At 42.8% G+C, this 14,941-nt stretch overlaps 1 protein-coding gene across 2 annotated transcripts in view; it reads left to right on the forward strand.

The window, feature by feature from the left end:
* HCN1 (hyperpolarization activated cyclic nucleotide gated potassium channel 1) overlaps window positions 1–14,941 on the forward strand; it is a 537,736-nt gene that overhangs the window by 390,603 nt on the left and 132,192 nt on the right. For both annotated transcript variants that reach the window (XM_068249552.1, XM_068249560.1), the window contains exon 4: window positions 8,438–8,656. In XM_068249552.1, the coding sequence (XP_068105653.1) occupies window positions 8,438–8,656 (219 nt within the window). The remainder of the gene's footprint in view (window positions 1–8,437; window positions 8,657–14,941) is intronic.

The raw sequence follows: 14,941 nt of genomic DNA on the forward strand, positions 1-14,941 counted from the left end.
TATAATGTTACTCAATGGGTCGCATAAAAAAAACGCATAGCGTTTTGCAATATACATTTTTTTAAATGCTGGTTATGTTGCATATTTTTCAAAAACGCAGATAATGAAAGTCAATGGTGACGCAGAGGTATTGCATTTTAGTGCGTTTTGCATGCATTTTTATATGTTTTTTTTTTAAATAAAAAAAACATGTTTTATGATGTATTTCCACTTCCTGTTGACTTCCTAGTGATTTGCATAAAATGTATTTAAACAAAACCTGCAAACGCACTTAAAACGCAAAAACACACATGACAGAAAACGTGACCTTTCACACACTGACAAATGTGCACCCAGCCTCTCTGCATTGGTGCAGAAGCAGGAGAGACTGATAGTATGGAAACCTGGGCTGGTCTTCTGGGTACCACACTTTCCAAGAAAAATAAATAAATGTATTCAATGTACAGTATATGTAGGATGACTGTGCAGCGAGGTGGAAGGCTAAATAGAATGTGACAGAGAACCGGGATGGGTTAACTATAGAAGAACAATGCAGCAGAGGAAAGAATAGATGTAAGGAGAGTGTTGCAGGAGAAGCAGGCATGTGGGAGGTAGTAAGAGGGTGCTTTTATAGTTATCACTGATAGCTCAGAATGTCACTCTAAATGCTTCTTCCACTAAAATTGATGCAGCTGAATTGGTAGGAGGCTGTCAATTAAGTTGCAGTAGGATTTCATACATTTGATGCTGACAAGGCAGCTGCATAGGTAATAGGATTTTATGTAGACATGCAATGTAATGATTTCATGAATTTTTTCACGGGCAGTGATTCTTTGATTACAATATGTGACCCTGACAGTGACAGACTGAACGGCGCACCGCTATACCATGCACTGTGGTAGATTATTTTTCCCCTCTAACACTTGGCATTGATCAGTGTATGTCTGTAACAGATACTTTGGTCATGTGAATGAGGAGAAGAACGCGCTGTGGTCTTGTACATAGTGTAGAGGGGACAGCACCATGTGACCTGTGTCATGTGACTGAGCTGCAGAACGTGCTGTGGTGGTCTTGTACATACAGTGTAGCGGGAACAGCATCATGTGACCAGTGTCATGTGACAGAGCTGCAGAATGTGCTGTGGTCCTGTACATACAGTTTAGAGGGACAGCACCATGTGACCTGTGTCATGTGACTGAGGAGCAGAACGTGCTGTGGTCCTGTACATACAGTGTAGAGGGGACACCACCATGTGACCTGTGTCATGTGACTGAGGAGCAGAATGCGCTGTGGTCCTGTATATACAGTGTAGAGGGGACAGCACCATGTGACCTGTGTCATGTGACTGAGGAGCAGAACGTGCTGTGGTCCTATACATACAGTGTGGAGGGGACACCACCATCTGACCTGTGTCATGTGACTGAGGAGCAGAATGCGCTGTGGTCCTGTATATACAGTGTAGAGGGGACAGCATCCTGTAAGCTGTGTCATGTGACTGAGCTGCAGAATGTGCTGTGGTCTTGTACATACAGTGTAGCTGGGACAGTATCATGTGACTGAGCTGCAGAATGTGCTGTGGTCCTGTACATACAGTGTAGAGGGGACAGCACCATGTGACCTGTGTCATGTGACTGAGCTGCAGAAGGGACAGCACCATGTGGCCTATGTCACACAAACATTTCATATAGAAGGGAGATGCCAGACTATACAGCTGCCGCTAAACACATTTTTACATAAGAAATTCTGTAATTGTTAACTGATTAAACAGCTGCAATCTACATCCCTTTATTGCAAATCCCCCTCGGAGGTCTGTAAATCAAAACCTTCTTCACACAGCGCTCAGCAGACCTGATTACCGAGTCACCTCAGCCCTCCCTCTCTGACTAACCCCTCACACTCCGCGCAGCAGGGTGGGGGGGGGGAGATTATTAGTGTTACTGTGCATTTATTCTGTACAGCACTGACATCTTCCAAAGTGCTTTACAGAAAAAACATGGAGATGTGAAGAAGTGTTTGTTTAAAGGGGCCCATTCATCACATGCCAATGATAGCATCTGAGGGAAATATTGTACCATTATTGGGCAAGATCTCAGTTGCGACTGTACGTCAGACTGCAGCTGGGGGCAGGTAATATTTTGAGGTTTCACACAAATGCAAATCTGCATCACAACCGCCACTCACACCTCATGCCAGCATTTAAATAGCATTTACCTGGCGGTCAGAAACACGTTGCATGTGCAGGACCTTGTACAACAGTCAGCACCAGAAAACCATCCACCAGATGCTGCACCCCTATACATATTGAGAAGGCTGAAAACAGCCCTTTTCACCGTATAGCACTGCACTGAACAAACGCCTCTACCAAACAAATGAGTGCCCTGTCTCCAACAGTCACATCCGATCCCATGGCACTCATACCTCAGTGTTAAACGGTGTATACTTAAAGGACCACTATCACGGAAAATTGTAAAATTTAAATTACACACATCTAAAATGTACAATTTTCCCAGAGTAAAAGGCTAGTCTGTTTCTGTCACTGACAGATTGTGGACTAGTCCATCTCCTCATGGGGAATTCTCAGTACTACTCTAAAGGTGGCCACACACAATACAATGTCAGGAGGTGGAAAGAATCTGCGACTGGCGTAGGGAGAACAAGATGGTCCTTAGAACTACCAAAACCATTGAGATGGTCATTGACTTCAGGAAGCGTAACACCAACCCACTCCTTATCTTTATCGATGGGTCTGAAGTTGAAAGAGTAACCAGCACCCGCCCCCTAGGCACAACCATCTCCGACAACCTGAACTGGAAGGCCAACACCATCTCAATTCTCAACCCAAAAGAAGGCCCAGCAGAGACTCTATTTCCTGCATCAACTGAAAAAAGTTCGGCATTGCCAAAGAACTCCTTAAGTCCTTCTACTCCACCATAATCGAGTCTGTCCTCTGCTCCTCCATCCTCGTCTGGTACACTGGCTCCTCTGCTAGCGACAGATACAAAAACCAGAGGGTTATCAGATCAGCTGAGCATATAATTGGGAAACCCCTTCCCCCACTGGAGCTCATTCATAACTCCAGAATGCATTCCAGAGCTACGAGGATCGCCCATGATCCATCACATCTAAGCCATCGATTCTTCAGTAGGCTCCCATTAGGCCAGAGGTTCCGGACTATCTACACCAAAACATCAAGGCACAGGAACACTTTCTTCCCCACAGCGGTGAGACTCTCTAACTCCCCCAAAGTGTCCTCCTATAGTTGCACCTTTAAGTCTGCTCCCCTTACTACCAGAAGTGGTTATACCTTATTCTTGTATCTTTTTCACTCACTGTATCTGCGAGTTGTGTTTTGTCTATCATTATGTTTGCACTGTCATTGTTTTCTTATTGTCATGCTGCTGCTGTAATTTATTTCTTTTCTTCTGTTTGTCAGTGTGTATTTTACAATTAGTGTTTTTCTTGCCATGGTGCCCTCTTGTTGCTTAAACCAATTTTGGGCATGACCCAGTCATGCTTGGTGAAATAAACGGATTCTGATTCTGAGAAAATACAGGTAGTCCCCGACTTACGAATGCCCGACTTACGAAAGATCCGCAAATACGAACGGCATGGATTCTCTGTTTCCATGGGAATAAGTAAAAAAAAATGTTTTTCAAATTGGACTTGTAGTTTTTGAGAAAATCGATTTTAAAAAAATCAAAGAAAAAATGGCTTTTAAACTTGTATCAACAGGTACATGTGGCAGAGGTGACACAGAGGGGGACACTGGAGGCACAGAGGAGGTACAGGGGACAGAGATGGCACAATGTTCCAACTTAAGAACAGATTCAGGTTAAGACCGAACCTACAGTCCCTATCTCGTTCGTTAACCGGGGACTACCTGTAATCCAATTTTACGGCAATTCAGAAAAAACAATCAGATGTACAGAAAAAAAAAAACAATTTCTTTTTATTCGTTTGAGAAATCGACTCTTTAAATTGAAAGTATCACTTTTTAAAATGATCCTCATTGCGCTCCAAAGGCTCACTCATACAGATACAGAGAATACTTTATTTTACCTGCTATTTTATCTGCTAATCTAGCTGTGGACCAGCTCTCACCACCAAACAGCTCATGAGATTGTTAGACATGGGTTAAGAAAATGGAAAAATAAATAAACTGTATGTCTGCAACCTGTATACACTATATGCATAAATATAGTAAGTATACAGTGTAGTGTTTGTGGGTGTTTGTAGACACATGTAAAAAGTGTAGCCATACTTAGAATAGTACTTTAAGATGTTACATGACTTTCTATAAATATCAGTGTTCTATGTATACACCTTTGTTTCAGGAAGTCTTCAGAACCTGTAGGAATAATGCATACTTATAGAAAGCTAGCGGTACGACTTTGATCCCTATTATGCAGCAACTTCAATGGAGGTGAACAACAGCACCATGAGAATCAGCTAAACAATCCACATGGCTGGCCAACAACCAGCAGCTTGTCCAGCTACTTATCATTTCAAGGAAGAATTATGCAGCAGATCAGTTTAAACAGAACCTGTTCTAAAGCTAGGCAATGGCCCTTGGAGCTGTAAATATGTGCACAACCCTAGTCCGTAGCTATAACACAAATTGGTGGGTCCTGATAGCATTTATAATGCCTGTCCTGATTCTCTCTCTCCCCCCCCCCCCCCCCCCCCACAATCACCTGTGTGCTAAGTATAGTCTAAGGATGGCTGCAAGTGAAGATTTCAGCATCCTAAGCATGCAAACAATAGTTTTCAGAGGTTATATAGGAATATATATACTGTATATATAATACACTGTACATTGAATGCCATTTAGCATAAAAACCTTTTTGTGTACATTTGCAGCTGGCTGTGAATTTCCAATTCAAAGCCCAAATTATGTAACTTTTGTAGGTTGAAATTTGTACTCTGTATTGCACTAGTTTTTAGTATAACTAGCCCAGGTACTTTACCCATCCTGCATGAGTTGAACCAAACAGCTTAAACGCTCCAAAAATGCTGCATGTTCGGCAAGTAGCCCTAATCTCAATCGGTCTAGTGGTTTCCCCATTATTGACATTCATTGGCAAAGCTTTTTTGGGGGGTAATTGCGGGCGATTGTTGGCAATCCAAAAACATGGTTAAAAGGGCTCTAGTGGGTCCCAGACCTCAGGCAAAAAAAGAAAAGCAGGGAATCCTATTCTAGACAGTTGCCATCTTGGTTACCTTTGATCTCCTGACATAATTTCCTCCCTCACTATTTTTTTCTTCTCTTGCTAATTGTGTATTCGTTACTCCTCCCAGAGTCTTCAGACACTCCCACTGAGGTCTATACTAGGAAGTGCACTGTCTTATGTCATTAGAAAGAGGGGGAAATAAAGGGAAGAGGAGGAATATATTATAGATTAAAAGACCCCCAGCGTGCAACTGTTTGGCAATGGCAATTAAAGGGCCAGTGCTCCTAAGGTATGTGATAACTCCAAACCATAACAGCAGAAAAAGTTTTGAATGCAGGATTAGCATGTTTATCACTTAATACACTCAGACCAGTTGCTGTTGAAATTACATTTTTATGGTGACTTTAACGCTCATTAACGCAGGCACCTACAAATTTTTTTTTTGCCGATGTGTTGCAATCATCCAATCACACTGCGATGTAAACACTGGTTGCCAATATGAAACCAGCCTTAAGGTGGCCATGCTCTCATCAATTTTCTCACTTGATTCCTCACATATTCAATTCATCTGGTGGGAATTGATTCCCCAAAATGTCAGATCGATCAGTTTTTGATTGATTTTGACTAAAAGTAGTATCGATCGGACAGGATGTAAATTTTAAACGGAGGCAGGGTAAGAGCATTGGCAGATCGATGGCTTATAGCTTTGCACTGCATCAAACAGTGCAACTCTGCAGTTAGATCGATTTTCAATACATTCCCTGCTGGAGTGCAGTGTATGGTAGGAATCAATTCCTTCTGAACTGAAACTTTTCAGAAAGGAATTGATCATTTTGGAACATTGGGTGGAAACCTATAAGTGTATAGCCATCTTTACAAAGCTTTGGCCGATTAGCCTTAACCACTTCAGCCCACGGGTGGTTTTCACCTTATGGACTAGAGAAAATTTTACATTTCAGCGATCCACCCATTCATTCCCCAATAACCTTTTCTCTACTTTTCACACCTAAATGATCTATATATTGTTTTATTTATTTATTTTTTCTTGTAATTATTTATTCTATATGCATTTTAAATAGGAAAAAAAGAGGAAATGAAAAAAAAATACGCTATTTCTCCATTTCCATCCACTATCATTTTAACCTCCTTGCCGGTCTAAAAAATCCGGCAAGGAGGCAGCGCCGCACTTTTTTTTTTTTAAATCATGTAGCGATCCCAGGGCTCGCTACATGATAGCCGCTGAGCGGCGGCATCCCCCCACCCACTCCGATCACCTTCGGCGATCAGAGTATACAGGAAATCCCGTTGAGAACGGGATTTCCTGCAGGGCTTCCCCGGTCGCCATGGCGACGGGGCGGGAAGACGGGTCGGGACGTCACAGGGAATCCCGATCCGCCCCTCAGCTCTGCCTGGCACTGATTGGCCAGGCTGCGCAGGGGTCTGCGGCGGGGGGGGGGGGGGGGGGGCGGCGCGGCGGGTAGCGGCGAATCGGCGGCGAGCGGCGGCAATCACGTACTACACGCAGCTAGCAAAGTGCTAGCTGCGTGTAGGGAAACAAAAATTATGCAAATCGGCCCAGCGGGGCCTGAGAAATACTCCTGCGCAGGTTACCCCGAGCTGAGCTCGGGATTACTCGGCAAGGAGGTTAAAATAAATCATGCGACCATAGATAAAATCCATACATTTATTTGCCCATTTATGCTGGTCATACCAACATTTAAATTACGTCCCTATTACAATGTATGGAGATAATATATTATTTGCAAAAATAATAATTTACCCTCATTGCATACATATGTAAAAAGCTGAGTCCCTACGGTAACAATGTATGCATTTTTTTTTTAATTATATAAATATATATATATTTGCTTTTGATTCAGTTTGTCACTAAAGAGAGTGCACAAGATATAGCCCTCAACACTAAGGCCCGATTCACACTTACAAAACGCCGGCGATTTTTGCCGGTGTTCTGCAGGAGTGATTTTTCCGTGGAAAAATCACTGAACACTGTGGCGATTTTACCGCGATCGCGTTTAGCGCTTCTATAGCACTGAAGCGCGATCGGCGGGAAATCGCCTGAAAATGGTGCAGGCGGCGCGTTTGCATCTCGCGTGTTTGGGTGATTAGCGCAAATCGTCCAAGTAAGAACGGGCCCATAGGGTTTCATTTAATCGCGGCAAAACGCTCTAGTGTGAATGGGGCCTAAAACACCCTAAAATCTATCCTTCAACTTATCATGGTTAAAATAATACCACATATCTCTCAGTTAATGGCTAGTTGGGCATCTAGCAGGCCATTAAGTTTGAAATAAGCAAATGGCTTTGTACAGGCCAATTTTTCCCAAAAAGTATTTTAGCACCATACATTGTTTGCGCACTATATTTACAGAAATGTATGTACTTCCTGTATGTATTTTTATAGAATGATCGCTGTTACTGGCTGCAACCGCAATCATTCTCACTACGCAGACACAGATTGGCTCAGGGGACATATGTCCCCTTCCACCAATACTTCACTGCTTTGGGGACCATCGGGTGCATGCAAGTGATCGCATGCTGCATCTGGCTCAGTGCGGAGCCGTGACTCTCATGGCTGCAGCTGCTATAGCCGCAAGGACGTGAGAGTCGTGTCCATGTGGGTTTAGCCGCAAGGACGTGAGAGTCGTGTCCATGTGGGTTAAGTGGTTAAAAGGGGAAAAATTCCTTCCCCACTCAAGATGGCAATCAGATAAAATTCCTGGATAAACACCACCAGGAATCACTTAGTAGCTATAGCTGTGGATATCCTTCCTTAGAATTTAAACCTACAAGGTCAACAATCTGAAATTAAGTGTGCTAATAATTCTAACAATACATAAAACTGAACTGAAAGGGTTCCTGGGATTTAACTTTAGGCACTCTGGACCTTTATTTGATATGTCATGCCTGCTGTGCACGTCCTTATCCCAGCACCAGCCCGTCATCAGTTATCTTTAGCTTTAAAGACAGACAGAAAGAATGAATGTGATTTCCCTTCAGCAAAATGCAATTGATGTACAAGCATGAGTAGATCCACGGGAGAGTTAGGAAAACTGTGTAATCATCTTAGTTTAGTGTGATAAGCAGCACTGGACAGGCTCTGCGAGGCATTGCCTGGCACTGCAGGTGGAAGGCTAACATTTGACATGCATGAAATGCTTGGCATAAAAGCTCCGTTCCAACTGCTGGGGTGGAAAACTATTCATTGGGAATAAAACACATACAGCCTATTTATATTTATTTTGTCCTCTCTCTTTTTTTTCATTACAGAATGATTCCTGGGGAAAACAATACTCGTACGCACTCTTCAAAGCTATGAGCCATATGCTGTGCATTGGTTATGGGGCGCGGGCTCCAGTTAGCATGTCGGACCTCTGGATAACTATGCTAAGTATGATTGTTGGTGCTACCTGCTATGCCATGTTTGTTGGTCATGCCACAGCCTTAATTCAGTCCTTAGACTCTTCACGACGACAGTATCAAGAAAAGGTAATGCTTTTATATGTCCTATATAACAGTCATTTATTTATTTTAGTATTTTTATAGCACTGACATGTTACGCAGCACTGTACAGAGTATATGGTCTAGACTCTTAACTGTCCCTCCGAGGGGCTCACAATCTAGTCCCTACCATAGTCATATGTTTATGTATGTATCGTGTAGTGTATGTATCCTAGTCTAGGGCCAATTGTAGGGAGAAGCCAATTAACTTATCTGTATGTTTTTGGCATGTGGGAGGAAATCGGAGTGCCCAGAGGAAACCCACACATCCACTGGGAGAACATACAAACTCTTTGCAGATAGTGTCCTGGCCGGGATTCGAACCAGGGACCCAGCGCTGTAAGGCGAGAGCGCTAACCGCTACGCCACTGTGGTGGGTGGGTGTGTGTGTGTGTGCGTGCGTGCGTGCGTGCGTGTGTTGTACATCATTTGTGTGTGTGGTTTTTTTTGAGCGATTAGCGGGGTTTTTTTACATTGCATTCGTGATCGCTCAAAAAAATGTGAAAAAGCACTGCATGCACCGCAGTTGTATTTACCGTGACTCATTGGCGATCACGGCCATATAGTTTACATTACACTAGTGCTTTTGTGATCGCCAGCAATTCAGCGATTATCTGTATACGGTTGCTAATCACTCCAGTGTAAATGGGCTCTTAGTGAGAAGAATATGGAGGCCGCTATTATGTTTTTAAAATGCCTATTGTCTGGTTATTGGGCAGATCTCTTGCCTTCAGTCTAGCATGAGTCATTTGCCTGCAACAAACATGCAACCATTGGATTATTGTTAAGGTACACACACACATCAGAGGAAAATTGCTTGAAATGAACACTGACCGGCGAAGGTTAACTATCTCAAATGACCAACCTGTATACACACATCAATGATCCAGGAAAGAAGGAACTTACAGAGAATGTGGAGGAGCAATTAACTGGATGCAATTAATGTGGAGGAGCAATTAACTGAAACGATTGCTATCTGTACAAACATGAGTGATTATGAACGATTGACTGTGGCATGTGCGCTTTACACAACAAGATCGTTATGTCGTCAAATTAACTGTGCACATGCCCCTTTGATGAACAATCGTTGGTTGGATGGATCACAACCGACTCACGATATCGGTAGTTTGCTGCCATTCTTGAGGGTCGGTAACATCTGCTCTAAAATGATCGGTCAAAACATCGTTAATCACTCGTTTTGCTAGGGTTCCGGGTGATTTTTATATCCTGCACACACTATCATACAGCCAGAATGTTAGTGGAGTGCCAGGATGAAATTGAGGTGGGTGATGCCACCTCTCCTCTGCAAGCAAGTAAATGCATTTGGCTCCTCATTATCGAAGCAGTGTTTCATATCTGAAGCTGAGGATCAGACCATTGGGCAGCCAAGAAGCAGTTGTGGGCAACTCCCATATTCGTCATACTTCACGTTTTCAGGCTTGTTTTTCATTCAGTTTTAGGTTAAAATCAGATTTCTGTTTTTCTGTTAAATATTTCATATTTTAGGTGGGCTGGTATGATAATTAAAAGTACACATACATTTATTTGTTCCAGAGTAAATGCCCTATAAGGCCTCGTTTACATTGCGTTCCGATCGCGGTTGCGTTTGCGTTGGGCTTTTTTGTGCGTTTTTTCCCTTCCCGGTGATTTTTGTGAGTTGGGCGGTTTTGGTAAGCGTTTTTGTAAATGCTTTTGCAGAGCGATTCCATTTTTTCACTTTGATCCGAAAAATAATAAATACAATGTATTTATTCTTAAAAACGTGAATGCAATTGCTGCACAAAGCGCTTTGGTGAGCGTTTTGCATTTTTCCTATACCTTCCATTGGAGCAAATTGCCTCAAAAATGGTCCATGCCTTGCTTCTCTGAGCGGATGGGAAGCAAACTGCTCAGATGTGATCTCTCTCATGGAGAATCGTTGCACAAGCGCTTTCAGGAAGATTTGGAAAAATCTACAGCGCTTAAAAAACTCCTCCAGTGTGAATAAGCCCTAAATGTTTTTCTTCTTCCTCTGTAGCTTTCACTTACAGTAGGCATTATAATGTAATCGCTGTGAACCTCTTACCAACACACTTGTCCATGTCCTCATGGGGGATCTTAAGGTTTATGTATGGTCAAAAGCACTCCTTGAATAGCAGTGGCACAGTCCAGCGGCCAGAATAGTGGCAAACAAGCAGAGATGCTGGCAGCCATCTTGGCATAGTTTCTTTTTCAGGGAGTGCTTTTGAAAAGCGTAAAGAAAACCTTGAGAATCAACCAGGAGAAGATGAACGAATCCAAAACCTGTCCATAAGAGCTTTAAAGCTGTCAGACTGATAATACCTACTTAGGAAGTTACATAGGAAAAATTAATTTACAGTGCAATTAACATTGAGACAAAAGTACATGAATGTGTACTCATGCATTTTAAATCTTACAGTTTTGGTGATCCTTCAACACTAGACAAGCTAATTCCATAGTGATCCTTCATACCAGTCTGCAGCATTATAATTAAGTTAAGCAAGTAACCAGGTCACGCTATATTCACACAATGTGTGGTACCCTGCTGGTGTTACCTGTGATATTGCTGTGTGCTGCTTGTGTACAGCAAAATGACCTGTGGTTCGGGCATTAGGCCCTTGGTTACTGTAACAACATGCCATTTCTTACTGTACAGATTTGTTTGCTTCAACACTAAAGCAAGATATTTTGCTTTGTAAAAAGATGACAGAAAAATCAGCAGATAGCAAAAATAAATGAATAGAAACCTGCTTTGGTAAGTATACTTGTGGGGAAAAAAGATGTGCATGAGCTGTGAGCTTCGGCCGTCATTTTGTGAAGGTCATAGTGGGAAGAATTATTTTAAAGTGGCCCTAAATAAGATTAATTCATCTGGCAGATTCAATCACGTTGATCCGATCTGGGACCTATTGACCTCAGTATGGCCTATCAATAGGTTATAAGTGCACCAAGCAGACAGCAGAGGATGCAGTGGATAGTTCAAGGCCTCATGGTTTATTTATGCTTTATCATAGGGACAGAGCTATCAGGGCTGATGCATCTTCCATCAGATTCCTTCCTAAAACTTGTAAAGGTCGAGTGATGCAAGGTTTACGTCAGTCAGGAAGGAGTTGAGTCCTTGCCGAATCAGGCAACTGTTGATTAACGTCTGGCAAGCATGATGAGGCAAGGGAGATCCAGTGGCCACATATGAGTACACACAATAGTTCTTGCCTAAGGCAATTCAGGGGTGCTTTTTTGACCCTTTCTGATTCTTTTTCCCAATAGCCCACGTCATCCACTTAATTTTTTTCTGGAGTGTTCAGGAGAGGTGGTTAATCTGGAGAAAATGGTTTGCATCATTGATCCAAAGGGTCTGTACCTCCTCATACTAAAGTGAGGAGGTGACCCAACATCAGGGGCGGAGCCAGCGCCTGCTCATGTTCTTTAGCTCTGTCCTCTTGTACACACGCAAGTGAAATTCCGTTATTAAGCAGCACTGTGTGCTGCTGTAGGGGTTAAAAGTCTGACACTTTGATCCACATAGAGGGACACCGGGCTGGAACAGATCTGGCAGCGGCGGCCCTACAGCAAGCCCAAATGTGCCCATGGTATATTGTTTATATTACCTGGTGCAGAGGCAGTGGATGTGGTTTGCTAACACTTTGATCTGAAAAGGATGATTTTATTGGCAACAGCGCCATCTAGCAGCAGTCACTTTTTCCTAACTAATTTAACAAACTGTGTCAACCACAGAGAGATGTATCAAAAAATTATTACTATCATAGTATTACACCCCTAATAGATTGGCTCTATCTTCTAATAACCAGATAGGTTGATGTTGGAGAAATTGCTCAGCTGTAGGAAGCATGTTCCTTAGTTGGTGGAGTTGCTCATATATCAAAAGAACTTGGCAAATATGTTTTGACTTTATCTACTCCTTGAAGGGGCTTAGACTCTGACCAACTCTAGGCCTAGCACTGTTCAATCTTGATAGCTAATATATTTTTAGCTACTAAAATAGCTATAGCAAGACAATGGAGGGATCCCAAAGCCCCTGAGCTAACAGAGATCTTGCAAAATGTTGACACTTACATTAAGTATGAACACATGATGGCACACCTAAATAGCTCTACAGATAGATTTCTGAAAAACATTGATTTCTTTGTCCTCTCAATTGTTTGGAATTTTGTACTGGGTGTTGTTTTTTTGTTGAAGGACTACTCCAGCGAAAAAAATAAGCAATTAAAATCTGCTAGGTTTTGGACTTGTCTATCTCCTCATGGGAGATTCTCAGGGTTTCTCAGGGTAATGGCAATTACTAAGTCTAACTGACAAATTGACAAATGAATGTGCAAGTGAGTAGGGAGGCTGGCTGGTATCTTACTATTTGCGCAGTTCAACTGCCGTTCAGGAAATGCTTTTGAAAACAAAGAAAACTTTAAAGGACCACTGTCGTGAAAAAAGTAGGCAGTTAAAATCTGACAGAACCGACAGGTTTTGGGCCAGTCCATCTCCTCATGGTGGATTCTTCGGCTTTTCTTGGTTTTCAACTGCTTTTTTTGAACAGCAGTTTAACTGCCAAAATAGTAACATACCAGCCAGCCTCCCTACTCAATTGCACACTATGTTGTCAGACTTAGCAACTGCCGTTGAGGAAATCCTTGTGAAAATAATGAAAACCCTGAGAATCGCCCATGAGTAGATGGACCTGTCCAAAACCTGTCAGTTCTGTCTGATTGTAACTGCTTCCTTTTTTCGCTGGAGTGGTCCTTTAATTGAGTATAAAGTCAGTTATCTACTAACTGCCCCTCATAGAAGCTTACAATCTAATCCACCCATAGCCATTTTCTTACTGTATGCCCCTATAGATCAGGGATGGGCAAACTTTTTGATTTGAGGGCCACATGGTATTCTCAACTTTGAGCGGGGTGCGGGACCAGAATAGGAGTTTGCCGTGAGCCATGGCAAAAAATGGGTGTGGCTGGGATGTGGACAGCGCTAACTAACAAAACAATGAAACACAAAGACAGTGGGTCTACGTTTTCTCCCAAAACACAGGTAAAGTGACCCGAAAGGTAATTAGACAACGTTCCCCCCAACCGCAAACGGCAGCAGTCAGACCCCCTCAGACAGCAAGAAACATATTGTGGTAACGTTTCAACAGAAAATATACATAGTGTGGCAGTGTTTCAGCAAAAAATATACATAATACGGCAGCATTTCAGCAGAAAATATATGCAATGCTGCAGCATTTCCCCAGAAAATACAGATAATGGCCCAGCTTTTCCCCAGAAAATATACATAATGCAGTAACGTTTCCCCAGAAAATACAGATAATGTGGCAGCATTTTACCAGAAAATACATATAATGGGCAAGCATTTTATAATGGCCCAGCATTTCCCCAGAAAATATACATAATGGTGCAGCATTTCACCAGAAAATACAGATAATGTGGCAGCATTTCACCAGAAAATACACATAATGGAGCCGAGTTTTACCAGGATATACAGATAATGCGGCAGCGTTTCAGCAGAAAATACTTACAATGGTGCAGCGTTTCCCCAGAAAATATAGATTATGTGGCAGCATTTCACCAGAAAATACACATAATGGTGCAGTGTTTCACAAGAAAATGCACTTATTACCTTGGGCGTCCGCAGGAAATTTTCCAGGGGGGGGACAAAAAGGTGGGGAAGAAGTGGTGCGGCGCACTGAGCGCACCGTGTCGAAGATTCCGGTGAAGTTGTGCGGCGCGGGCGGTGAAAAATATGAGGGTTACGTTATAATAATAATAATAATAATCCGAACATTTATATAGCGCTTTTCTCCAGTCGGACTCAAAGTGCTCAAGAGCTGCAGCCACTGGGACGCGCTCAGGAGGCCACCCTGCAGTGTTCGGGAGTCTTGCCTTGAACTCCTTACTGAATAGGTACTGACCCTAGCCAGGATTCGAACCCTGGTCTCCCATGTCAAAGGCAGAGCCCTTAACCAGTACTCTATTCAGCCACGCTGTGCGGTGCGCAATCATGATGCCCCAACAAGAAAAATTCAGCAATCATGAAGCCCCCAACAAATCATGAGGCCCCCAACAAGACACATTCAGCAATCTTGAGGCCCCTAAAAAGCATGATGCCCCCAACAAGACAAATTCAACAATCATGAGGCCCCCAACAAGACACATTCAGCAATCATACCTTATATGTAGTGTGCTCAGCACACTTTCCTGCTAGGTGAGTTCTGTTCAATGACAAGATATCTGATTTCCAAGATGAACAGGGGTGTTATTGGGC

The sequence above is a fragment of the Hyperolius riggenbachi genome, chromosome 1, assembly GCF_040937935.1.
Source record: "Hyperolius riggenbachi isolate aHypRig1 chromosome 1, aHypRig1.pri, whole genome shotgun sequence".
NCBI classification, from domain to species: domain Eukaryota; kingdom Metazoa; phylum Chordata; class Amphibia; order Anura; family Hyperoliidae; genus Hyperolius; species Hyperolius riggenbachi.